The 25,594-nt window shown below is 48.6% G+C and overlaps 8 protein-coding genes across 8 annotated transcripts; 5 read left to right on the top strand and 3 right to left on the bottom strand.

The window, feature by feature from the left end:
- Positions 1 to 334: 334 nt before the first annotated feature.
- nic96 (linker nucleoporin NIC96) lies at positions 335 to 3,768 on the top strand (the record flags this gene model as incomplete). The annotated part of the gene is made up of 5 exons (XM_057297556.1): positions 335 to 796; positions 874 to 1,539; positions 1,604 to 2,585; positions 2,650 to 3,383; positions 3,442 to 3,768. 5 exons carry the CDS (start codon positions 335 to 337, stop codon positions 3,766 to 3,768), a joined length of 3,171 nt encoding a protein of 1,056 aa, XP_057145438.1.
- Positions 3,769 to 4,210: 442 nt separating this feature from the next.
- Positions 4,211 to 6,035, top strand: N7519_010782 (RibD family protein; the record flags this gene model as incomplete). Its single annotated transcript, XM_057297555.1, has 2 exons — positions 4,211 to 4,328; positions 4,399 to 6,035. 2 exons carry the CDS (start codon positions 4,211 to 4,213, stop codon positions 6,033 to 6,035), a joined length of 1,755 nt encoding a protein of 584 aa, XP_057145437.1.
- Positions 6,036 to 6,380: 345 nt separating this feature from the next.
- On the top strand, positions 6,381 to 8,128 carry N7519_010781 (uncharacterized protein; the record flags this gene model as incomplete). Its single annotated transcript, XM_057297554.1, has 2 exons — positions 6,381 to 7,247; positions 7,304 to 8,128. 2 exons carry the CDS (start codon positions 6,381 to 6,383, stop codon positions 8,126 to 8,128), a joined length of 1,692 nt encoding a protein of 563 aa, XP_057145436.1.
- A 360-nt stretch (positions 8,129 to 8,488) lies between these two features.
- On the bottom strand, positions 8,489 to 9,459 carry N7519_010780 (Chromosome segregation in meiosis protein 3; the record flags this gene model as incomplete). Its single annotated transcript, XM_057297553.1, has 3 exons — positions 8,489 to 8,986; positions 9,055 to 9,133; positions 9,230 to 9,459. 3 exons carry the CDS (start codon positions 9,457 to 9,459, stop codon positions 8,489 to 8,491), a joined length of 807 nt encoding a protein of 268 aa, XP_057145435.1.
- Positions 9,460 to 9,804: 345 nt separating this feature from the next.
- N7519_010779 (putative NADH-ubiquinone oxidoreductase 21 kDa subunit) lies at positions 9,805 to 10,635 on the top strand (the record flags this gene model as incomplete). The annotated part of the gene is made up of 5 exons (XM_057297552.1): positions 9,805 to 9,864; positions 9,949 to 9,965; positions 10,019 to 10,224; positions 10,301 to 10,503; positions 10,561 to 10,635. The coding sequence occupies 5 exons, from the start codon at positions 9,805 to 9,807 to the stop codon at positions 10,633 to 10,635; spliced, it is 561 nt and encodes a 186-aa protein (XP_057145434.1).
- A 269-nt stretch (positions 10,636 to 10,904) lies between these two features.
- N7519_010778 (nucleoside deaminase) lies at positions 10,905 to 11,678 on the bottom strand (the record flags this gene model as incomplete). Its single annotated transcript, XM_057297551.1, has 5 exons — positions 10,905 to 10,981; positions 11,037 to 11,134; positions 11,192 to 11,400; positions 11,457 to 11,561; positions 11,610 to 11,678. The coding sequence occupies 5 exons, from the start codon at positions 11,676 to 11,678 to the stop codon at positions 10,905 to 10,907; spliced, it is 558 nt and encodes a 185-aa protein (XP_057145433.1).
- Positions 11,679 to 12,302: 624 nt separating this feature from the next.
- atrA (protein kinase MEC1) lies at positions 12,303 to 21,690 on the top strand (the record flags this gene model as incomplete). The annotated part of the gene is made up of 26 exons (XM_057297550.1): positions 12,303 to 12,882; positions 12,938 to 13,602; positions 13,670 to 13,956; positions 14,014 to 14,412; positions 14,470 to 14,622; positions 14,678 to 14,774; positions 14,856 to 15,335; positions 15,390 to 15,635; positions 15,687 to 16,916; positions 16,983 to 17,523; positions 17,583 to 18,051; positions 18,104 to 18,410; positions 18,459 to 18,556; positions 18,608 to 18,700; positions 18,754 to 18,915; positions 18,983 to 19,082; positions 19,133 to 19,327; positions 19,376 to 19,667; positions 19,717 to 19,914; positions 19,965 to 20,089; positions 20,147 to 20,235; positions 20,289 to 20,411; positions 20,516 to 20,688; positions 20,744 to 20,862; positions 20,924 to 21,099; positions 21,537 to 21,690. The coding sequence occupies 26 exons, from the start codon at positions 12,303 to 12,305 to the stop codon at positions 21,688 to 21,690; spliced, it is 7,551 nt and encodes a 2,516-aa protein (XP_057145432.1).
- Positions 21,415 to 25,181, bottom strand: N7519_010776 (putative AAA family ATPase; the record flags this gene model as incomplete). The annotated part of the gene is made up of 6 exons (XM_057297549.1): positions 21,415 to 21,658; positions 21,753 to 21,939; positions 21,998 to 22,128; positions 22,201 to 22,440; positions 22,872 to 23,110; positions 23,649 to 25,181. The coding sequence occupies 6 exons, from the start codon at positions 25,179 to 25,181 to the stop codon at positions 21,415 to 21,417; spliced, it is 2,574 nt and encodes an 857-aa protein (XP_057145431.1).
- Between the last annotated feature and the right edge of the window lie 413 nt (positions 25,182 to 25,594).

Here is a 25,594-nt window from a genome sequence, read left to right as displayed (position 1 = left end):
CCGGAATACCGGGTTGAATTGTTTAGACGGAGCTTCCTAGTCATTCTCTTCAATTGCCTATTGAGGTCCATTGACTCCTAATCGCTGGCCTTTTTTTTTGCCGACATAAAGCAGAGCTCTGTGAAGCTCCGTTCTTTGCTATCCAGAGCCCAAGAAAATCCACTCCTTGTGCCGCTACAGAGCTCTAGGTGTACGCAATCCAGTTTTCTTGCCCTTTGATCAGCATCCTTTTGCTCAGTCGCCAGCTCAAAGTGAAACTAATTCAGAGAATAGTTTTGCTGTAATCGTACTTTGCATTTCTTTTTCTCAAAGCTTTCGAACCTACCAGCCCTCCATGGCTTCCAACACCGGCTCTCTCTTCGGAGGGGGTGGTCTTGGAGCCTCGACAACCCCACAGTCGAACAGTCTCTTTGGCGCAAACAATTCGACGGCAAGCCCTTTCGCAAATTTTTCTTCTACAGGGGCACAAGGTGCGCAAGGCGCGCAAACATCGTCTCTGTTCGGAGGTCAATCTCAGGCCCAGCAACAGCCTGCTCAAGCCCCGACCTTGGGCCAGACGCAGCAAGCCAGCAACCCGCAGACCCAGGGACAACCTGCAAGTCAGTCAACACAGCCTGCATTTTTCAACAGCCTATTGGAGCGTGGGAAAAAGCGACCATTGTCATCGGTCATTCAAAACAACAACTTTGAAGATGTGCCTAGTCTCCAGTTAGGCCTGGATGACATTCGAAGGAAGGCGCGAGAGCTAGGCTCCGCAGGACAAAAAGGACACCCCAAGCGGCAAGAACAGCAAGGCGTGAGTTTCGTCTTTATCATCTTGTTTCGCTTGTTTAGTTATTGGGCTTGGCTAACCTTGCAATATGTTATCAATAGTCATTATCTTCTTGCAGCTTCCGGCATATCCCCGGACAAGCATTGCGAGACCTCAAGTCGATGGACCCCCAGGCATCTCTAGCAACCCCAGCGAGGGAACTGGATCACTTTGACCCAGACAACCAACGATTTTTGCGGAATATCCAGCAACGTGGCCGACAAGTCATGATCGCAGAGGGTCTCACCAGAGCTCAGCGGGACTTTGATGCTTTTCTGGAGGAGAAGGTGGACATGGACTGGGAAGACCAACGTCAAAAAATATTCCACCACTTCGGGCTGTCCCAGAAGGATGCCGCCGGCGCTGGAGGACTGAAATCTACCACCAGGGGTGCCTTTGGACGGTCAGCAAGACAGTCCAAGCAAACTGGAGCTGCTCCAGCCAACGGACCCTCAACTGCATCCCGACGAAGCGTATTTGGGCGTTCTGGTCTCGAGAAGTCGGTGATTGGCACACCTGGGGCCGGCTTGGCAAGCCGTCAAATATTTGAAGACCCAGCAGAGCGAAATGAGGGAACTGCGGCTCAGTCGCCTGATCTCAGGTTCCAACGCGAAAAGATGGGACACTACGCTGAGAAGGTTCAACAGTTGAACCTCGCCAGGCTTCAAGGAAAATGCTATCCCATACTCGACGAGTTTTCGTATGTTGAAGTGCAAGCCGGTGGTGATGTAAGTCCTCAAGACCTCCCCCAACATACCTAGGTAGATGTTCGTCCAGCTAATCATTCTTCAGGTACCTCGGCAACTCTTCAACGCATACCAAGCCTTGATAAGTATCGTCCACGAGAAGCCAAATATCATGAACCCATCGGAGCCCGGAGCAGTGAAGGAGCGACAGTACGCGGAAGATTACCTTGAAGAATCCTCCAAATCTCTCAAAGCAATCGAACTCAAGAAACAGATCCTTGAAGGCTCTAGGAGTTTCCTCGAGAGCACATTCTTCGACGAAGTGGAAACTGCTATTGCCAAAAACCCCGGGGAAGCACAATTGGGAGGAATTCCAACTGTGATCAACAAGATTCGCGCCTATATCCGTCTTCAAGCCGCGAGGAAGGATCTAGCACCTGACGGCACCGAGCTCCAAATGGTGAACCAAGACTACTGCTGGATTCTCATCTTCTACCTCCTTCGGTGTGGTTTCGTGACTGAAGCAGCTGAATACGTGAGTCGGGATAGCGGGTTCCGGTCTTTAGATCACAAATTTGTGACCTACATGACAACCTACGCGCAGAGCAGGAGACTTCCCCGGGACTTGCAGCAAAAAATCAACGGCGAGTTTCAGCAACGCTCACGGAACGCACCTGAAAATACGGTCGATCCTTATCGAATGGCATGCTACAAGATCATTGGCCGCTGTGATCTCTCGCGTCGTCGCTTGGATGGTGTGAAGCAGACCGTCGAGGACTGGATGTGGCTACAGTTCAGCCTTGCAAGAGAGGACGATCGCGCCGAAGAGGTTGCAGGTGATGTTTTCGGCCTGGAGGATATTCAGACCGACATTCAAGAGATTGGCCAAAGAGTCTTCACTAAGGGCAACGAGGGACCTGGTGGCTATGGAACTTACTTCCTGCTGCAGATATTGGGAGGAATGTTTGAGCAGGCTGTGCATTATCTCGGCACCTATGCCCCAGTCACTGCTGTTCATTTCGCCATCGCCCTGTCTTATTATGGCCTTTTGCGCGTGTCCGACTTTTACACCTCTGGTGAAGAAATTCGTAAGCTTATCTTCTGCCATGGTATTCTGATATTGCTAACCTTAAACGTTCGCGTTTTACGCAGTGTCCTTTACAGTCAAGCAATATCCCCAGATCAATTTCGGATATCTCTTGACCCAATACACACGAGAATTCCGCACTGGATTTGTTGAAGCTGCCATCGATTACTTCACGCTAATCTGCCTCAACGCAGATCTTCCAGGTGCTCTGGGCAAGTCCCAAGCGTCAGTTTGCCATGAGGCCTTGCGAGAGTTCATTCTAGAAACCAGAGACTTCGCCAAATTACTTGGCGATATTCGGGCGGATGGTACTCGCCTCAAGGGAGCCATTGAGCAACGTCTCGATTTGATCAAATTGGTCGACCAGCAGGAATTCTTGAAGACTATTACGGTTCAAGCTGCTGCCGTCGCGGATGATAAGGGGTTGATCGCGGATGCCGTGCTTCTGTACCACTTGGCAGAGAACTATGACCGTGTCATCGACATCATCAACCGTGCATTGTCAGATGCGATCGCGGTTGAGCTAGGCGGTGCCATGCCGAAACTGCAGCCCCTACGCCCACGGGTCGACCAAAATCAAGATAGTCAGCCAGAGGCAGTGGAAGCCGGAAGCAGCCTCAGTTTGACTGCCGTGGATGACCCAGGCGTGCTTGCCAAGAACATGATCAGTCTTTACGATTCGGACATAATGTATTATGGACAAATCCGACAAGTCAACCGTGATGCCTGTGGGTTGCTGCTGCGTATGATGGAAGCAAAGACACAGGTTGAAGCCGGCAGATGGGCGCCAGCTCTTGATGTAAGTGTCTCCAGCCCATGGTTTTATTTTATGATTGAATTACTAATTAATGTAACAGGCTATCAACGCTTTGAATATTCTCCCCTTGCAAGCTCAGGGCTCCGTGTCGTATATTCGAAGCACAGCCCAAGCCTTCTCGTCTTTGCCACCCATCATTTCACGCAATGTCGGGCCTGTCATCATGTGGAGCATCACATGTATTGGCTATGAACGCCAAAAGCGTACCTTCGGGATGTATGACAGTGAAGTGCGCCAGGGATTGGCAGATACTTTGCTTGTCATGGCCAAGGATCTCATGGTCTTCTCGGGAATGGTCAAGTACAAGTTGCCGCCACGAGTCTATGAGACTCTGGCTCGTGCCGGGGCGGACATCGGGGCATATTAGATGTGATTCTTCTGAGATACTGAGATACTGAGATACTTTTTTTTTGTTTAACGGTCTCTGATAATACAATTGAAGAGAATGCAACGATCAATCTTCCGGATAAATATTTTTTTGATACCGAATCTAGTGCAATCTGTGGATTAGGTTCACCTGTAGTAGCTCCGATTGATAATTTGTATGCTACATACAACTACGTACACCCATGGATATATACATGTATGCACCTAAGTACATGCCTGTATATCCGTGGACCTCAGAACGTGGGTAACATGACCGGGCCTTCATGCTTCCGCCCCACTAAGCTCTTTCCGAGGCTCCTTCTCCGACACTTTGCTCTGTATCGTATATCTTCTATCTGGGGCTACTCCCCAGTGACATGGCCATTTCACTGCCGTAGGTGGGAATACGGAGCTATACCTGTATTCTGCCACGCTTCCCCAGGATGGACTATGCCTCCAACGCGTCCGTCTCGAGCTTAGAGGCTTCTGGCAGCGGGGTGGGATCCCCGCACAATGTTCCTGTGCAAGCACAAGACGTTTCGGGAACAGAAGATATCGAACGTGCGTGCGATACACGAGATGCGATGAACGAAGACTTGTCCGAAATCGCAAGCCCGATCAATTTATCCAGTGCCCTTGATAAACAAGCATTACACGGGAACGAAAACGAGTCAACACAGCACCGAGCGATCATTAGAGACGCTTACAGCAGCAGCGCATCAACGAGTCAAGGCACAAAGGCTACCCCGAGCCTTTTCAACAATCCCACCGAACCTGGCGCGCATACGCAAGGTCCTGTTCGAGTGCAAGGACCCGATAGAGATCAGTCTCGAAGAATTTGAAACATATTGGCCTTTTATTGACAACGTATGGGTCAAACAAAGATCAAATGCGAGCAAAGAGGGCCATTGCACCACCGACTATTACATGTGCCGTTTACGGCGTCCAACACACCGCACATCTGAAACTCGGCCCTTGCCAGAGGGCAAACGCCCTCGTAAAAAGCGAGTCCGAGAGGGAGGCATCTGTAACTTTCAAATCAAGGTTGTCCGGTTCGAAGGTGCATACTCGACCGTCACTATCGCGAGAACGCCGGGAAGTTGCAGCATCCACTCACATGACCTCGACTACATCGACCGAGTGAAACGGAACTCGGGATTAATGGAGTACGCGCGGAAAGAATCGGTGAAGGGATATCTCCCTTCTTCCATCTATACCAAATTCCAAGAAGAACCCGATAAGCTTGGGGAGGCTGGAGGGCGATTTTTCACTGTGACGGACGTCCGCAATATCTCTGCCAAGTGGCGTATACAAAACCCAGACGTGAATCTGGTCGCACATGAGGGATATGAGTACCAAAAAGGTCATGGTATTGTTAAAACTCAAAGCACCGACGGTGTCAACGAAGTGTCCTCTCAAACAAAACCAACCTCGATCTCGTCAGCTTTACCCCCGGACACACTATCATTCCCTCAATTTCCCCTAGACTTCTTGCATCCTTATCTTCCCAATCAGTCGGAGCGCCGGGAGTTTCCCCATGTCACATTGTCATACGCATCGTCAATGGACTCCAAGATCTCTCTCCAACCAGGAATGCAGACGGTATTGTCTGGACCGGAGGCCAAATTGATGACCCATTATCTTCGCTCCCGACACGATGCCATTCTTGTTGGAGTAGGGACAGTTCTTGCTGATAATCCAGGCCTGAACTGCCGTCTGGAAGGGGCCGGTGGATTTGGAGGCCTAGGAAGAATGTGGCAACCACGGCCAGTGATAATTGATCCTATGGGCCGGTGGCCTGTTCATCCTGAATGCCGGATGTTGCGTACTGCTGTTGAAGGCAAAGGCAAAGCTCCGTGGGTTGTGTTATCCCCAGGAGCTCAAATCAACCCTCAGACACTAGCGATGCTCAAAGGCTACGGTGGAGATTTTCTCCGCATTGTAGAATACAATCAACACTGGCGATTACGATGGGAAGCCGTCTTCCGTGCCTTGGCATCGGAGGGCATTAAGAGTGTCATGATTGAAGGTGGTGGTACGGTGCTGAGTGAATTGTTGAATCCCGAGTATACAAGCTTCATTGACTCGATTATTGTGACGGTTGCTCCCACCTACCTTGGCCGTGGTGGAGTGAATGTCAGCCCTGACTCGAAACAAGATCAAGAGGGTACACCTAATGCTGCATTGAATCCTCGAGATGTTAAATGGATGCCATTGGGACAAAATGTGATTATGTGTGGAAAGATTCGCGAAGAAACAACCCATTGACGGTCTATTGTCTCTATCTAATGAGCGATAATTCTATAATTTTATTTCATAAATACAATAAACATATTCACGCGTTTTTACGCGTAACACCAATAAATATGAACATCAATGAATATGAATACCAATGAAATATCAATGAATCAGCCCATTGAGGTGGCTGGGGAGAGAATGTCCGGTGCTGTTTTGGCTTATGTTTTGGCTTGGCACTTGTTTTTTTTCTTCCCCTTCTACCCTTCACATACCTTTCCCTTCTATTCTTTCAATCTCAGCTTCAAACATTCCTCCCCCCCACCCCCTGTTCTTTCTCATTCTTTGCTATTTCTAATAGCTGAGTCGTGAGACAGAATGCCTCCTAAGAAGAACACGTCCAAGTCCGTCGAGGCTTCGACGGAGACGGTCAAGAGAAGTACTCGAGTACGCACCAGCGCCAGACAGGCTACCGTCACAAAGACCGAAAAACAGGTGAAAGAAGCTACGAAGCCAACTACGAAGTCCACTGGAAAGTCCACCGCAAAGTCTACTGGAAAGCCAACTGCAAAGTCCACTGGAAAGTCCATCGCAAAGTCCATCGCAAAGCCGACTGCAACATCTACCAAGTCAACTGCGAAGCCAAGCAAAATGTCAACTGCTACAAAATCCACGTCTACTACGAAGAAGCGCAAAGCTGATGAGGAAGAGGAGAAACCTCGCGAAATAAAAAGATCTCGTGTCGCGCAACCCCGTCAACCAAAGCCGAAAGCCAAAGTTGTCATCAACGAAGCCCCGAAAGCTAAGCTGAACGTTTTTGTCTGTGGTGAGGGTAGCTCTGGTGAGCTGGGCTTGGGCACAGCCAAGAATGTTATCGATGTGAAGCGCCCACGTTTAAACAAGCTTCTGTCTGCCGAAGAGGTCGGTGTTGTACAGGTTGCTGTTGGTGGTATGCACTGTCTGGCTCTAACCCATGACAACAAAATCTTTTCCTGGGGCGTGAACGACCAGGGCGCGCTCGGAAGAGAAACCGAATGGGAGGGCGGATACAAGGACATTGAAAACGACAGCGATTCCGACTCAGACGATGAAGACAGCGGCCTAAACCCGAGAGAGTCTATCCCAACTGCTATTCCAGCTACCGCATTCCCCGAAGGCACTGTCTTCGTTGAAGTCGCCGCTGCCGATAGCGCAAGCTTTGCCCTGACCGACGATGGTCTGGTCTATGGCTGGGGCACCTTCCGAGTAAGATGATATGTGACTACCTTGGATCCGATTTCTTTTACTAACAACGGTTCTAGAGCAACGATGGAATCCTCGGATTCGACGCGTCTTCTCATGTTCAAAGGACCCCAACTTTGATCCCGTCTTTGAAGAAGATCACACACCTGACTTGTGGAGCCAATCACGTTCTTGCCCTGAACGACCAAGGTCGCGTCTCATCGTGGGGCTCAGGACAACAAAACCAGCTCGGTCGCAGGATCGTGGAGCGCAACAGATTGAATGGTCTTCAGCCTCGGGAGTTCGGTCTCCCCAAGAACATTGTCCACATCGGGAGTGGCTCGTACCACTCGTTTGCTGTCCACACCACTGGCAATGTCTATGCCTGGGGATTGAATAGCTTTGGTGCAACGGCCCTCCGCGAAGGCGCCGGTGACGACGAAGCTGCTATCGTGCATCCCACGCTTGTCGAATCACTTTCTGACAGAAAGATCTCCCAAATCTGTGGCGGCGCCCATCACTCGGTTGCCATTGCTGGCGATGGTGACTGCTTGGTTTGGGGCCGTCTCGACGGTTTCCAAAGCGGCTTGAAGATCGATACCCTTTCCGACGACGCCGTTATCAAGGATGAGCGCGATCGCCCCCGTATCCTAATTGCCCCTACCCCCGTTCCTGGCATCAACGCCAAGGTTGTGGCGGCTGCCTCGGATCATTCTCTCGCTATCGATGCCGATGGCCGTGCATGGTCATGGGGTTTCTCCGCTACGTACCAAACTGGACAAGGTACACAGGATGACATCGAGGTGGCTACTGTTATTGACAACACTGCTACTCGTGGAAAGAAGTTGAACTGGGCGGGTGCCGGTGGTCAGTTCTCTGTGTTCACAGAGCCTGCCAGCATGTAAGGTCAATACATTCAATTGGCCCCCTTTATTGTAACATCTCATGTTTCTTTCCCCCTTCTACGTGTTGTCCCGTTTCCAGAGCAGTACGGTGAAGAGTTGCTTTGCAATCTCCAGTTATTCTACTCAGTTAGCACGTTATTTGAAATTAATTCTTTTTCTCCAACGTGATCCCAATGTGTTATTCCCAGTAATTCTAGTTTTAGACTTATTCGGCGTCCGGTCACATACATAGGTGATCTGACTAAAATATGTATGGTCTGCCAGTAATCCGGGCGGGCTTATCGCTTAGCTTATTCCTGGGCGTTGAACATATCCTGGGATCGCCGTCATTAAGATTTATCATACAAGGTGCGTTCACAACTACATCCCAAGCTCCTTCATGACTTCGTATTCAGCATCATAGTCGTCGTTATCGTCATCTGGTGCCCGTGGAGACGAGGCACGCACTTTGGGGCGGAAAATTGGCTCATCCTGTTCTCTGAGAAGGTCCTCCAAATCATCATCCTCGGGCTCAGGCTCGGGGTAGCTGGTTGTAGCCCGCGCGCTCTCGTTTGGGTCTGGGATAAACAGGTCTTGGTCGGCAACACCTTCCTGGCCTTGAATAACCGCGGCTGGGCTATGATTGGAATCCGCATGGTTCTTAGGGACGTGGTTATTTTCGAGTTCTTCTCGCGTGAGTCCAGAGCTATCGAAAAGTCTTGGTTTCTCCTCGTCTATCCATTCTCTTCGCATGGCCTGAATGCGTTTTGAGTGTCCCAGTTTCTCAATCATTGTCAGACCGTCTGCAAATTTTGCGCGCGGAAATAGATCATCGAGCCATAGCTGGTAAAAGTTGAGCAGGCGTGCGGCGTCCTTGAACTATACCGAACTCAAATCAGTTACACTGGCCATACCTTAGGTATGCCCGATAGATAAAACGAACGAACCTCATGCCCTTTGCCCTTGAATTTCAGCTTCTGTCTGGCAGTATGTCGCAGTTTTGGTATGCCCGATTGTGAGAGTAAACTAGCCTGTTCGTCAGCACTGTTGCAGCCCCAAGTGCTCTCCCGAAACAAGATAAAAGAGAGGGTTGAAAGAAAGAGGGAGGCACGTGAGACTCACCGGCCCTCATCTAATTTGGCCACGGGTTGTCGTTTCTTTGCGACTTTGACTTCTTCGTCAAGACCTAAACCAAGTGCAGAATCACCTGTCCCAGAGGCCTTGGTGCTGGTGGTATTTGGTACATTGTTATCCGGAATAATCTCATCCAAGCCGATATCATAATCGAAAAGATCGTTCAAATCACCCGCTGTCGGTGAGCTTCCTCGTTCTGAAATGTTCGCGTTCGCCATAGTTTCAATTGCGCGCAGATACTGTTGTAGGTGCAAGTATCAAGGGGTCGATTTGAGAGAATCAGATGACTGGATAGTTGACCCCAAAAGAAGGAAAAAGGAGGGTGACACTCGGATTGGAACAATTCAATTTCCATGTACTATGGGATAAGATACTATGTTGTAGTTAACTTGGGATCGCAATCAAATGCCTTGACGCGTGACGCGAGCTGTTATCGCTCTGATTGGCTGCTGGTTGTCTTGTCCGCCTTAATTGTGCTAGGCCTAATAAGGTTAGCGTTCTCTTCTCCCTCCAACTCCCAGAACTTCAACCTCGAATGCTTGAACATCCACACTTCAAGCAACATGGCGACCGATACCAAAACAGCCATTGTGCCCTCTAAGCGGGCTAACACTGACTACCCGGTATGATCGATCTAATATGGACCGGGGCTACTACTTTTCCCAGGTTGCTCGCTTGCGTACGTCTTTTGCTAACATATCCCACAGTTGATCGATTCCGACCCGTACGATTTACCCCGGATTCTAAGATTTTGTCACAAGCTCACATCTTTTTCAGGCATTTGAAACGGGTGTTCGGATATGCCCGGCCTTCCGATTGGGCCGTGGCTGGCGGTATGGCCTCAGCTGCTCCCATCTCCTTCTGGATCATGGAGAGAGCAAGCCCGTCGCATGTAGGCCGCGGTGGCTTTGCCCCCGTTATGCGACTCGCGACAGCCGTTGGTCTGCTTGGCGGTCTTCATATCCTCTATCAGCGATCCTGCCGTAAGCCATATCCCTCCACCTGCACCCTCCACTTCTTTTTTGGGAGTGGATGACGTCTCAACTAACACCTTCACAGAGCGCTTCTATGGCTTCACTGAGAACGCTAGAGAGGTCGAAATGGATACTCGTGAGATGGTCGACAAGGTCAAGAAGGGCGAGCCTCTTTACGGTAAATCCCAAATGTCGTCCTATCTACAAGGCATGGCAGCCCGCAACTCGCGGTACTCAGAACTTTTCATCCATGTTGTCCCATGGTTCAACTTTGTCAACCATGATCAGGTAAGCCCTCCATTCATGTCGATCTGAGAGGGATGATGTTGATTATTTTCGTATCAGCATGGTGTGGACACTGCCAAATACTACCAGCAGGCCGAGCGGGAATTGGAGGCAGAGCGCACTGGCTCTTCATGAATATACACCATCAGCTAGAAAGAAAAAAAGAATGGTGGACAGCCTTTCCGTTCAGTGTTGCAGATTTGTACACATATTCGATTTTGTGTGTGTTTTTGGGGGCGCAATTGATATTCACAATACAGATTCCCGTTCTGATCAACCTTGACGCTTTTCATATTTATATGGAGATTCCCTTTGCCCGGTTGTATCAAAAACAGACTCAATCTAGCCCAGAAGGTATTGTGTAGTAAAATTATGTCTGGAGACCGGATCCAAACCTTTGCAGCCTACCAGGTCGGTGGCGCTTCGTCATTTTCGAATCTGGTGTTCAACTCCCGATTCTTTTTCGGTCTGGGATTGGGAGCTGATATATAATCAGCAAGTAATCAAGGCTGGAGTTTGTGCATCCTAATTCCTACCTTTTTCGTTCTCCTGTATGTAGAAACGACGGAGCAACATAATTGCTTCTTTCTCAAACAGCCCACCGTAGACAGGGTATGATGGGTCAATTGAGGGACTGGATCCGATTAGCCTCGATCGGTCGACGACCTTGTCTTTTTTTTAGAGTACTGACTCGGAATGTAATGAAAGAACACCTCCAGTGCCTCCAAATCGATCATTGGCGCACCCAAAGTACACACTGCGGATGCGGTACTGCTTCAGGGCGGAAGCACACATCACACAGGGTTCGACTGTAACATAAAGATCGGTGGATTGCAATGCCGACCTAGGGTGGCTTTGGAGCATCTCTGCGATCGCTATAAACTCGGCATGTCTCGTTCCCTAAGGGGCGGTCAGCGGTTTCTATTGAGATATCCATGGATTTAACAGTCACTCACATTCATAGATCTGTTTGTGTCGTTCATGCCAAACCCCACGATTTGATCGTTGTGCACTAGAACACAGCCAACGGGAGTTTCGCCTGACTGAAGAGCCTTCTCGCCCTATGTCTGAATGAGCATATTTCGATTCGGCATCAGCGAGTTTCATACCATCAACAAGGCTTGTTTCATGAAATATCCATGTCTCGAATCCTCCACGGAGTCACCCTTGAACTCCATGGCCAATTCGAAATTTATCTTCTCTGTGTATGTTAGACTTAATTGAATTGACTCCAGTGACTGGTGAGGTATCTCATGGTCATGAAGGTCATGAAGTGAAGTCGGAAGAGGGTAAAGAGCAGTGGCACCCGAAATTTCAACGTGAGGTTGACCAACTCTGGGCCAAAATCCAAGGTCCAACAATGATACAATGGACATTCGCATCTATGGACACTTGCAGTTTCCCCTGAATGTCTTATATTTCTTCGATATCTCGTATCTCGATTTTGAAAAATTTCAATTTATTTTCCAAATTTCCTATATATGTACACATGCCGAGTTTATAGCGATCGCAGAGATGCTCTGAAAATCAAATACGCCTATATAGAAAACCTCATCAATTACCATGGACCTTTTTACCTAACCTGATAGATATGAGGCCAATTTATAGAATGATTCAATGATCATTAGCTCTGATAATATCATCAGTGGATATTTGGTGCCTCAGGTGTCAATCGATATATCAACTCTCTCCGCGTATCTGCGCACTTCAAACATCCACACGAACACAACCCAGCCTCGGAACTTACTTAAACGCGAGGAATTGAAATTTCAAACCTGGTATTATGAACATGTGTTTACCCTATGGCAATCGAGGGAGAGAATGAACGGGCCACTGCGCCTGGGGACGCTTGGAGAGCTGAACCTGCCTCGTCGATCCTTGCTTCGCGTTTCGTACCGCATCTTGCAACCCAGGGAAATGAATCACATCTTACCCGGGAGACATTTGCACAGCTTCGCCAGGAGCTTCTTAGTGAAATACAGAGTCAGCTACGCGTCGACGAAGATGTCACTGATATCAACAAACTTATATGCATTGTCTTAAAGGCCGGCCTAGAGATTAACCCGAACCGGAGCGCATCAGAGCAAGATCTGGAAGGGCAAGTTCTCGACTGCTTAGATATCATCCAGGCCAGCATTGAGAAAGCGCCACAAGTTCTGTGGGAATCCTCTGATCCTCTCATCCTGGGAGAGGATATACATGCTCCTCTATTCGCATGGCTCATCCTACGACTGATTCGACTCGCCACCACCTGGACCTCCGAGACTGTCCGAGAAAAGATTCAACTTCTTTGTGCCAGCTTAGCTTATTCCCAGTTCAAGCAAGCCCGTTCATTGCCTGCAAGCTATGCCGTTGCTGCATTTCTGCGCGCTTGCACGTCAGGTCCGTTTATGGCCCCCGATGATATAGAAGATTGGGTCAAATTAACGTTTGCTAGATATTTTGTGCTCCCTTGAAACATTTCAACGGAGCAATTCCTGGGATACCCGCCCCAGAGGGTTGTCGATACCCGCAGCAAATGGATCGCTTATTGAAGACACTCAAAACCTAGGTCTCTCCCCTGGATTATTCAACAGCAACACGGCTCTTGGAAGCTTTGTGCAGACGGTCTCTCTGGCCTGTCGATTGCTTGATTCGTTCAACCCGAGGGGCGAGATGCAATCCCGTGCAAAACATCATGATCTCATTCTCCGCCAAAATTTCTCGTGGGTACTGAATGGTTTCCATCGTCTTAGACAGGTCATTATCGAGTGGTTGCAAGTAAAAGGAGCACAGCTCACCTCGGAAGATGCAATTGTGCCTTTGCAATACCTGACATATCTGCACCGATGCTGCGTACCAGAATCGACTTTGGCTGGGCTGCTCTCAAACATGAGCCTGACTTCTACTTGGTCCCAATGCTTGTGCGGCTTTCTGAGTCTTGAGAATATAGGAAGGTTGCCTTCTGTTCAGGTCATTCTAAGTCGCTTCTTGTGCGATTTGACAGAAACCGCAAAATCCTCTCAGCCTCTGACGCAACAATTGAGGGAAACCCTGCTTCCAGTGCTGACAGAAGTTAAAGACAGTAATTCCAGCCTCCAGTCGCCTGAGTCGTGTCTCTGGGTAAGCTTTCTCTCATATCTAACATAGGCGGGTTGCCGAGCTAAAACCAGACTAGAGCCCTCTCCAGGCCTTGCATGCCCAGCTTCTAGATACAGCATCGCCATTGACAGTCTGTCCACCCAAACGATCACCGGGGGATGTTTACGAGGGGTCAGATACGCCATTTCAGAGAGCCGGGGTTTTACACCAAGCGGAGCCGAATGAATATGCCCGGGCAGCGAAGCGGCTGTGTCTCCCAGGTCTACCAACAGGATCCACCAGTCATGGCCTGTTTCATTTGCTTGCCAGGAATGTATCGGCGATCCTTCAATCCGATTGTGGCAAAACGATGGCGGATCTACGCAGCTCCATCCAGTGAGTGGACAACGGACACCTATAAAGGTGTGAAATACTAATTTATCTATGTAAAAGATCATCCTACGAGGGACTCTCCGAATCTAAACGGACCGAGCTATTAGACATCCTAGGCAAAATTTGCTGTGCAACGGCAGAGAAGCTCTTGAGGAAGCCCTCGGATGTCATAAAACGAGACACACTCTTTTGTCAAACATGCGATACAGATCAGTATCAGAATGATCGCTCGGGAAATGAGGAGCATTCCGAATTTGAAGAGATATGGTCACTGTTCAACTTCATCCTACCCAAGCTTACACGCGCGCCTGGTCCTCGGATATCTGCAATGGTCGCACTCAGAAGAATTTTGATGCATGCTCCAAACTCCGATCAAATGCATATTTCAAACTCTGCCTCGGGAGAATTCTGTCTTCACTCGCTCCGGAGCTCAATCAGAGAACTGCGTGTTGCAACTGGGTGCGTTCGACGGTCCTGAAATGCACACTTTCGCACTGGATACTAACTATTTTATAGACATTCAGTGGTAGCTTTCGTGCGCTCAAATCTACCAACGGATATCCGCCGGGCCAATTTCGTCGTTGTGCTTGAGTGGCTTAAAAATCTTTCCGGAAAAGATGATATGCCATTACAGGAAGCTTGCATACTAACACTCTGTGGGCTGGCAATGTGAGTTTCTGTTCTCCAAACCCTCGTACTTTATCTCACGATTTGTTGTATATAGTGTCTCGGAAGATGAAGAGAAGAACATCATTCTCCTTCGGCTCTTGGAGTACCTCGGTCATCCAAACCCCTACGTTTGCTCCGTGGCTTACAACGAGGTGCGTACCCCTGAGATTATACCTCAGATTACTTTGCTCTTGGTTTCTAGAGATATGGAAACAGCTTACCTCTGAATTTAGTTATCCAAACTTGCCCAACAATTTTCCTTGACACCTGCTGGCCTCTTTCGGCCTTATTGGAGGACCCTTGCGGTGACTGTGGTCAAGAATCTCCAGTCTCGCCCGTATATGGCCGAACAGCTATGCGATCTGCTTGGCATGAAGGTTGATGGTTTCCTACGTTTGACAGAAGTCCATGTCTTGCCCTACCTGGTTTTGACACGAAAACGAGACATCATTTGCAGGATTGGAGCTAGTCGCAACGAAGGTGAGTCTGCTTTTGACGTTTGCTCGGAGAAGAATAACCTGGCCGCGATCCTTGCTTTCCTCCTATCCCAGCAATCAGACAACCCCGAGGGTATGATCATGTCTCTTCTAGCGGATATAGACCCCGCATTCAAGGGTCGGTCTTTGGCGGAGTTGGTGAGGATTGAGCCAATTCTTATTGCTTGTGACTTGCTGAAGAGCCTTGGCGATGCGGGTGAGGCAAAAAAAGAGAGGGTATGTTCTCGTTTGTTTCCACCTTTCCTGGACCGCTAATGAGAGTCCCTTCAGTTCAACCAAGCCCTCCATCGATTAGCCACGTTTGTTCCGCGAAAGATTGCGCATGGAAGTTCATCGAAGAAAGCGGATCTAAGTCAATTCATCGAGGAGCACGTACTCGGTATTATCACACAATTCGCAAATGCTATCAACGACTTCCAAGTGAGACAAACATTGGCAGAGAAGAGAAGAAACATCAAAGCCATTGAAGAGATGATCAATATCGCCCAGGGTCATGTTAGCAGTGCATTGCCTCAGGTATGTATACAGCCTTGCAAATCGTTCAATTTTAGTGACTGAACATTGCAGGTTTGTGCATGTCTTCGGTCCGCGCTAGAGATCGAGGAACTGTGTGATTATGCATTCTCCGCGTGGAAGACATTGATTAGTTCTCTTAGTGAAGAGGACCTTGAGCCAATAATTGATCAAACGCTAGCGATTGTAATCAGATATTGGGATAACCTGACCGAAGAGAGCAGAACCCGCGCATGTCAACTGATCGATCATATTTTGACTAACCACCCGAGTCTTGTACGAGATACCTTCAGCACCATGCCTTCGCTTGCATCGATTCCAGAGATGGCTGCCTTTGATGCCAAAATCAATGACATGAGAGCCCAAATGGACGTTCGAAGCCAGTTCCTGGCGTTAATTCGCCGCTGCCAGAGTGAAAATGCGACCGTTGTTGAACAAGCTCTAATGGAATTGGCCCCCTTTCTGTCAGCAAATGAAGAGTTTCTCCATGACTCTGTTCTGAGTGAACAACCAGATCCTGTGGTTGCTCAGCTAACTAGGTCATTGTTGGACTGTTGTGTTAAGTTCAGTACCACCTCAGACAGCATTACTTTATTGTCGGCTCGATGCCTAGGGCTTGTCGGCTGTCTCGATCCAAACCGAGTCGAAACAATCAAAGAGAAGAAGGATATACTGGTCTTATCCAACTTTGACAGAATGGAAGAAACAGTTGCATTCATTCTTTTCTTCCTTCAGCATGTTTTGGTTGATGCATTCTTGTCTGCTTCCAACACTAGGGCTCAGGGTTTTCTAGCATGGGCTATGCAAGGCCTGCTCAAGTTTTGCAAACTGAATGCGGTATTAACCCAACGCTCCCGCGATTTACAGGTTGATGAGAAGTATCAACGCTGGATGGAGCTTCCGGAAAGTGTTCGCAACACTCTTACGCCATTTCTTACGTCTACTTATACGGTCACTGTTGTGACCAATCATACTGAAGTCAACTATCCTCTCTTCTCCCCGAAGTTGACTCACAGTGAGTGGCTTCGAACGCTGGTGCAGGATCTTCTGCAAACTGGGAATGGAGACAACGCAAAAATGGTCTTCTCAATATCGAGTCGGGTTGTGAAGGGTCAGGACATTTCCATCTCTTCGTTTCTTTTACCATTTGCGGTCCTGAACCGCATCGTGGGAGGGACTGAACAAGAACAACAAAATCTTCAACATGAATTGATGAGCGTTCTTTCACATCCTGTTCCAGAGACAAACAACAATGCTCGCGAGACAATCATAAGCAGTAGCCAGGTGAGTATCTCCGAGGAATTGAACTGGCTGTCCTAATACTGACAATGGCCCTTTCATCGACGATAGAGCGTTTTTGAGGTGCTAGACTACCTGTCTAGGTGGCTGCAAGGAAAGAAAAAGCATCTTAATGGCCTCAGTCACAATTCCAACCAAACGAGTCGTTCTCATAAAGATCAAAGCCGTGACGCGCTCATTGATAAATACTCATCGCAGATCAAGTCTGTCGAGAATCTCTTATCCTCAATACCGCCCGAGATCATCTCTAAGCGAGCTGTTGAATGTAAATCATTCTCCAAAGCACTTTTCCACTGGGAACAGTACATTCGAAAATGCAAGGTCCACGGGGAATCACAGGAGAGATCCAGCCTCGAGCCTCTATACCAAAGATTACAAGACATCTATAGCCAGATTGATGAACCCGATGGAATTGAAGGCATTTCAAGTCACTTGTCTGCACTGGACATTGACCAGCAAATCCTTGAGCACCGGAAAGCTGGGAGATGGGCCACGGCGCAGAGTTGGTACGAGCTACAACTCGAGAAGGAACCCGACAACGTTGATGCACAATGGAATCTTGTGACCTGTCTCAAAGAATCGGGCCAACAAGGTAAGATCGAACATAAGACAGTTGTTACCTGTTCCATCTTCTTGCTCACCGTTATCTAGATGCTATTCTCACTCGTTTCGAGGTCCTCAAAGAAAATGAGTCAGCGGCTTCACGGTTCCTGCCCTTTGCGGTTGAAGCTTCGTGGATAATGAGTAGATGGGACAAGCTAGAGGGCTATCTTGATCTTTGCGCCAAACAGGGAACTGAAGAGTTTAACGTTGGGATAGGCTCAGCTCTTGATGCTCTGCGTCAAAAACAAGACGAGTCATTTACTGGTAAAATCAACGAGCTCAGGCTTAACGTTGCCCGGTCACTAACCACGAATTCGGTGGCGTCACTACAAGCATGCCATGATGACATGCTCCGGTTACATGCTTTGTCGGAGGTCGAATCCATTGCCAAAGCACAATCAGGCCAATCGCGACCGGGATTGCTGGCTGCCCTAGACCGACGTTTGGATGTTTTGGGTGGTTACCTTTCCGATAAACAATACCTATTGGGGTTGAGACGAGCCACAATGGAGCTAGCGTGAGTTCATGGTCCACAAAGGGTGAAACAGATAGCTAAAAGTACGATACAGGGGCGAGTTTGCGGATTCTGATATATCCGCTGCATGGCTCACCAGTGCCCGCCTTTCGAGAAAGGGCAATTTCAGCAGTCAAGCGTATCACTCGATGCTCAACGCAGCACGGTTGAAAGACAGATCTGCTTCCATAGAACATGCGCGACTCCTCTGGAAAGATGGACATCATCGAAAAGCCATTCAGACTCTAGAGGGTGCGATTTCTGCCAACGAAGCTACCTCGAGTACATCTTCTTCAGTCGAAATTGAAGCCATGTCGTTTCTCTCAGGTCGTGGGCAGCATCAAAACGAATCTACTGCTCTCGTAAGTGACACAACACAGTTCACATGGACTAGATACTAACCCGTCTAGGCTCATTTGATGTTAGCCAAATGGACGGACAGGGCTGGTCAGACCCACTCTCAGGCCATTGTCCAGAGATACCGAGAGGCCATCAAGCTGTACCCGAAGTAAGTTGCACTACCATCGCTTTAACACGGTCAGTTCTAATGGGCAAACAGGTGGGAAAGGGCACATTATTACCTGGGGAAGCATTACAATAAAATTTTGGAGTCCGAGAAGGCCAAGCCCATGGGCAAGGAAGCTCAAATATAGTCAGTTGATCGGACTTCGCATTCCCTAACTGACACTGACAAATATCACACAGCTTAAGTGGAGAAGCTACAAAGCTTGTCATTGACAATTATCTTCGCTCGCTGACATATGGGACCAAATATGTCTTCCAGACTTTACCCAAGCTTCTGACCCTCTGGCTTGAACATGCCTCGATTGTTGAACAACCCATTGATCCGAAGAGAGGCGATAACGAGTAAGAAAGAGTCTATTGGTGTGGCCATCGGTAAACATTTGCTAATGATCGCTTCACCACACACTAGAGAATTTCAAAAGCATACACAAGCGCAACGGAAGAAGAGTCTCGATGAGATGCATGCACAACTGAAGAAATTCATCGACAAACGCTTGCAAGCGGCTCTGGTGGGTTTACTAAGTTTTGATTTTCTGGGATAGCTAGCTGACAGTTGTAGCTGTTCACAATCTTACCCCAAGTGGTTGCCAGGATCTGTCACCCGAATATCACAGTCTATGATCTGTTGACGCGGATTGTGGCCAAGGCGGTTCACAACTTCCCACAGCAAGGTCTCTGGACAGTCCTCGCCGTTGTCAAGTCCTCCAATAAGGAGCGGGCTAAAAGGGGGTATAATTGCCTACAGAAGATCATAGTAAGTGTCATCCGCCTGAAACAGAGTGCGAGGGACTAACTTGTCCAGGACTACGGAAACAAGTCAAAAGTCGAATCCTCAACAGCATCGGAAATCCGTCGCATGATCACTCAAGGGACAAAGTTCTCAGAGGAACTACTCCAACTCTGCCTTGCTCCGGTGGAGGAAAAGTCATCTCGAGTTCAACTCGGCCGCAATCTAGGGTTCAATCATAAAGTTGCGCCATGCCGATTAGTGGTGCCTTTCCAGGCAATGTTGATCCCAAGTCTCCCTGCCAGTCAGAACATCGAATACGTCAAAGGCTTCAGGGCCTTCCCTCGGGATCCAACAACCATCGAGGGTACGTTACCAACTTCCTATTCCCGCAAAGACAAACTAACCGAAATTAGCTGTTTTGGACGAAGCGCAGATTTTGAACTCACTTCAAAAGCCACGCAAAATCAGCCTGCGAGGGTCTGACGGGAAGATCTATAACGCACTTTGCAAGCCCAAAGACGATTTGCGCAAGGACCAACGTCTCATGGAATTCAACAACATGATCAACCGATTCCTCAAGAGAGACGTCGAATCAAGCAAGCGGCGCATGTGTAAGTGAATTGATGAACTTTGGGCCATTCCAAAGGCTGACCCGGCACAGACATCAAAACATACGCTGTGACGCCTCTAAACGAGGAATGTGGTCTTATTGAATGGGTTGATAACCTCCGCACACTGAGAGAGATCGTCATCAAGTTGCTGCGTGAAAGAGGCATTTCACCAAATGTAGGTACAACCACATCCAACACAATACCCAGGCTGTGTTATTAACGTGTGCAATAGTACAACGAGATCAGGCATACCTTGAACGAGATCTGCGCTGATCGATCATTTGCAAAGTTGCCTTTGTTCACCACTAACATTCTGGCCAAGTAAATCCTCCGTTTCAAAATCATCCGTGAGTCCATTATACTGACAGTTGCAGGCTCCCGCCAGTTCTTCATGAGTGGTTCGTCGAGATGTTTCCTGAAACGGAAGCATGGTTTACAGCGAGACTGAGGTATACACGGTCTTCTGCTGTGATGTCAATGGTGGGATATGTTCTTGGGTAAGTCCTCTCGCCGTTCAATGATTTGAGGGCTCTCTATCTGCTTCCGCCTAATGCCCTGGAGGTTACATCATGCTAACAAGTTTTCTTTTCTATATATGAAGTCTGGGCGATCGACATGGCGAAAACCTTTCATTCGAAGAAGGAACAGGCGGCCTCCTACATGTTGATTTCAACTGTCTCTTTGACAAAGGCCAAACGTTTGAGAAGCCCGAGGTGGTACCATTCCGATTGACTCATAACATGATCGATGCCTTTGGCGCTTACGGATACAATGGTTCGTTTATGGATATTCTCGGGTTTTTACTCTCACGCTAACATCCAAGGTATAGGTCCCTTCAGAAGGACTTGTGAAATTACGCTCAGCCTGCTGCGACAAAACGAGGATGCCTTGATGACTGTTCTCGAGACCTTTTTGCATGATCCAACCACCGATTTTATCGGGAAGAGAGTGAGTACATTTCAACTCCGATTCCAAACGAGTCAGCTCCTAACAAGTCTCTTTACCCCAGCGTCGCACCCATGTGAATGTCCCAGACACACCAGCTGGCGTTTTGGAAGATGTTCGGAACAAACTCCGTGGCTTCATGTCTAAGCAGCCCATTGCACTTTCAGTGGATGGTCAAGTGGATGAATTGATCATACAAGCAACAGACAAGAAGAAACTGGCGTCAATGTACATCGGATGGTGTTCGTTCTTTTGAATGATTTCTTTTCTTTTTGGAGGTTGATACATTCTGTTCAAGTCATAGCGTAGTCATTCCAGCCTTGTTATCTTTTGCGTCTGCCGCTGTTTCATCACTACCCAATAAGACTAGGTCTTATCCTACTTCTCAACAACTGAGTATACATATGAACTATTTGAGAGGGGAGCGCAAAAGCTTGTAATCCGTACATTAAAAGTAGTAGTGGAGTTTGTTGGCTGTTGCATAGAAATAGCTACTCTGGATATTTTGCGAGAGAAATTCAGTTTCCCGCACCGAATATCACACGCAATCCCCCTTTAGGGTTGAACCAGTACGCAGCAAGAAACGGGACTGGAAAACCCTCGGCGTTCATTATCGATTGTGGCCTCGGTTCCGGTCTGGACTGCGACTTCGGCTGCTGTAACCATAACTGCTGTAGCTTGGGCTCCGGCGTCGTCGATGCCGCGAGTCTGCGCGAGGACTACCTCTGCGGGGTGGCGGTGAGCGAGATCGAGAAGAGTATGATCGGGAACGAACTGGAGATCGTGATCTCGATGCAGTCTGGGGCCTATAAATGTCATGGCGTTCTGTAGGTCGACCGCCTCCGTGCCGTCTGGGCGGAGATGACGGGCCGGTGTATGATCCTCGGCCGTACCTGGGGCGGCCGCCCTTCCCTCGAATTGATGCAGGGGGTGGGGAGCGTGAGAATTTACGGCGAGGGAGAACGATTGAGACATTCAAAATGGCCCCGTCAAGCTGAGCCTCGTGCATGTGGGCAATGGCTGCCTCCGCATCAGCGGGGTCGTAGTAAAGGATATACGCAGTTCCCCTATTTGTCATGACTGCAAGAGTGTTAGGAGACAGACAAAACTTGAAGCGCGGGTGAAAAGTGAGTCTTACAAGCTTCGTTGATTGGAAGATCGAGATACTCTATCTCCCCAAAGCCCCCGAAGATCTCTCGGATGTGATTCTCTGTGACATTTTTTGTCAATTTTTCTACCACGATCTGTTGAGTAGAAGAGAAGTCAGCTCTGAGTGAATATATATGATGGCGGGCACCGGGTGGAGAGCCATAGTCACAACAGGAAAAGACTGGCACTTACCTTAGCACTTCTTGGAGGGCTAGGATTGGGAGTAAGTGAGCGGCTTTCGCTTCGGCTATTGTAACGGCGACCACCTCGACTGCGACTGCGAGACCGGGTTCGACCACGAGACGGGGATCGTGATCGGGTTTTTGAACGATAGCGATCGCGTCGTCCGCGTGACGGACTTCGGGTAAGGCTTCGGGACGGGCTTTCACTTCGGGGTTTCGAACGATGTAAAGATTGAGACCGTGCTCGGTCCTGCTCTGGTGAACGTAGAGGTGATCGTCCACGAGGTGATCTCAACGACATTTTGAAGATTCAGCGCACGCGCCAAAATGATTCCCAGGGCTTCAAGTGGTACCTAGGTATAGATTGGATATGTAGAGTAAGCAGCTCTAGATCACCTAGATCGCGCGAAGAATTGGAACAGGAAATTCGCAAAAGAGATAGAAAGGGAGAACTTGGAATACTATGCCAAGAGATAATGTGAGAGAGAGAGAGAAGAGAGAGGTTAAGAGAAGGGATGGTTGCACATTTTGGCACTAACCTAATTCGGTATCCACCTACACTTTATACGCTCTTCACCTCTTCACCTCTTCAGCTCTTCAGCTCTCTTCAACTCTCATCAACTGATTTTAATAACTTATATCTTTGATTGTACAGCAGATTTTATATATGTAGATATTTACTTCTGGCCCTCTCTCCATCTCTCATACTCTTCGATGACAGTATCCGTAATTTGCCGCCGCACTTGTCCCAGTGCATATTCAAAGTGTTTCCACTGCACATCCTGCTCCTGCTGTGTTTCCTCCTCCTCATCAAGTGCTGCATCTCCCGCAGTTTCACAGATGCTCACAATCTCGGCACCAGAATAGCCCTCGGTCAGAGATGCCAGATTATCCAAGTCGACTTCTGGGTTCACCACAGACTTATTGGTCCAGATGCGCAAGATTTCCCTGCGCGCCTCAAAGTCCGGGGGACCAATATAAAGAATATTGTCCAATCGCCCGGGTCGCATCAATGCGGGATCTAAGACATCGGGCTTGTTTGTTGCAGCAATGACCAACACGTTTCGGAGCTCCTCGATACCGTCCATTTCGTTTAGCAATGTCGTAAGAACATTGACTCCTCCCGAACTGCTGCTGCGTCGAGCAGCAATGGCATCAATCTCATCGAAGAATATGATACTTGGTCGTGCTGCTCGGGCCTTTCTGAAGATCTCTCTCAACGCTCGCTCAGACTCTCCAACGTACATGCTGAGAATCTCTGCACCTTTGACTGCCAGAAAGTTCAGCCCCGCCTCTGTGGCTAGGGCTTTGACTGTCAGTGTCTTGGAACAACCTGGTGGGCCATAAAGTAAAACACCCTTTTTACTATTCACGTTGAGTCTGCGCATCCGTTGAGGATACTAGGAAAAATTAGTCTTCAATGCAAGGGTTGTCCTGGTACTCGAATACAGATCTTACCTTCAAGGGTCGCTCAACCGCTTGTTGGAGGCGCTTTTTGATATCATGCTGTCCACCGATGTCTGACCATCTCACCTTTGGGGTTTCCAAGAATACTTCCCGCATGGCTGTGGGACGAATTTCCTGCAGTGAAAGCAGAATATCTGTTTCTTGTATCTCCAATGAGATGGCCGGTTCATCCTCGCTGAAACCTCCATGATGCCAGCTATATGGGTCGGTCGGGCTGGCCGAGATGGCTGTGGAGTTTTGTTCCACGAGTTGTCGTTGTCGGGCTTTGCGACAGACCAATTGCAGAAGGGCGAAAAGGTCGGCTCCAACGTATCCGTGTGTCTTTTCTGCTAGTAGGTCTACCAGCTCGTCCGTTAGACCAGCAGATACTGGCCCCCGAATGGCACGTAGTATTTCAGCTCGGTCCTGAGCGGTAGGGACTTGTATCTCAATTTCTGTCCCGAGTCGATGGGGCGTTCTGAGGGCGTCATCGACTTGATTGGGGTGTCTTGTTGCGGCCACCACGAGGATCGATGTGTTTCGGATAGCATCTAGGTTCTCACAAAGGACAGATGCAAGGGAATGAGACTCAATCGAGGTTCGCTTGGGGGCAATAAAATCCAGCTGATCGATGATGATGACACTGGGGTTAGAGCGAGCCGCCTCCTGGAAGATATTTCGCAGCTTAACCTCGCCCTCATGGGTACTTCTCCCCAAAGTTGACATGCCGACTTTGAATGTTTGCTTCCAGCCAGCCTTCTCGATATGTTCTAGAAGACTTGTTTTGCCTGTCCCCTTTGGTCCATAGAGTAAAATCCCTCGGCTGTTCTCGTAGAATGATGGCATCGCCGGCTTCCGTGGATCAATGTTGAAATCAGACAAACTTTCATTGATGTCGTCAATCTGGCGGGAGAGGCCTCCAAGACCAGTAGATTGCACCTCTATGCCTGAAGATTTTTCTTCTTTTCTTTCGATGACTGGGCCAAGGGAAACCTTGGAAGCCTCTGTGAACTGAAAAAGAGTATGACTAGAGTGAGGGTTCTGTGAATGAATATTAACCACTCGAAAACTCCTGGGTTGTCCCCTGAGCTCCAGGTCAAACGTCAAGCCTGTCGTCAAACTCCCGCATCGGAGTAGCTTTTCATCCAGGGCCCATTCCCAGTGGGATCTGTCACTTTCTGAAATTGAGCCATGTTTGGCAATTTTCTCGGGATCTGAACAGTCCGCCAATGTCACTATGTCGACGTTGTCTAGGGGGCCTTCAGCCCTGGTGATAGAAACTTTCTCTCCAATCTTGATATCATAGCATTCCTGCAGTGTCCTTGATATTTGCATGACTGTGCTCTGGATGTTCTCTGACGCATACCATGCTATGGCAGTCTGCGGCGGCCCATCCGCTTGCCTTAGCGTGCAGATGCTCTCGGTTTGGAGCCTTAGCGCAGCTAACGAAGAGGAGGATAGATAGACACGAAATGCATCTTTGAGGTCCTTCCGTGCTTGCTGCTTTGACAATGGACGAGCAGTAAAACTGCGAATGTCAGACATGATATGAAAAAGGACCTTGGTGTGTTGTTGTAATCCTGTCTTTTTTCCTTTGGGATCACTCCCTCCTCTTTCTGTCTCGGATATGTTAAAAGCTTGAGATCATGGAAGACTTCACAGCATGAGACTTCTGAGCACTGAAAGTAGAGAAAACAATCCAAATATTTCCCAGAGATTTTTGGTGGGGAGGGGCAACTCCGGGGAACGGTGAAATTGGAATTGTCCTTGTATTAAATCAAGCCTTCAATCTTTCTATTGAAGGGGGAAAAACAAAGCAACTATTAAGAAGATTATTCAAAAAAAAAGAGAAAGAAAAAGAGAAGAGTGAAGTGTGAAAAGCGAAGAGAGAAAGAATGGAAAGATTTAGAGAAAAGTGGGTCACCCAGTTCGCTACATTGTACGTACGCAGAGTACAT

Source organism: Penicillium mononematosum, assembly GCF_028829835.1.
Source record: "Penicillium mononematosum strain IBT 11891 chromosome Unknown utg000005l:1.0-9366267.0:1.0-9372171.0, whole genome shotgun sequence".
NCBI classification, from domain to species: Eukaryota; Fungi; Ascomycota; class Eurotiomycetes; order Eurotiales; family Aspergillaceae; genus Penicillium; species Penicillium mononematosum.
Note: the sequence above shows the minus strand (reverse complement) of the source record. Positions and strands in the feature narration are given on the sequence as shown.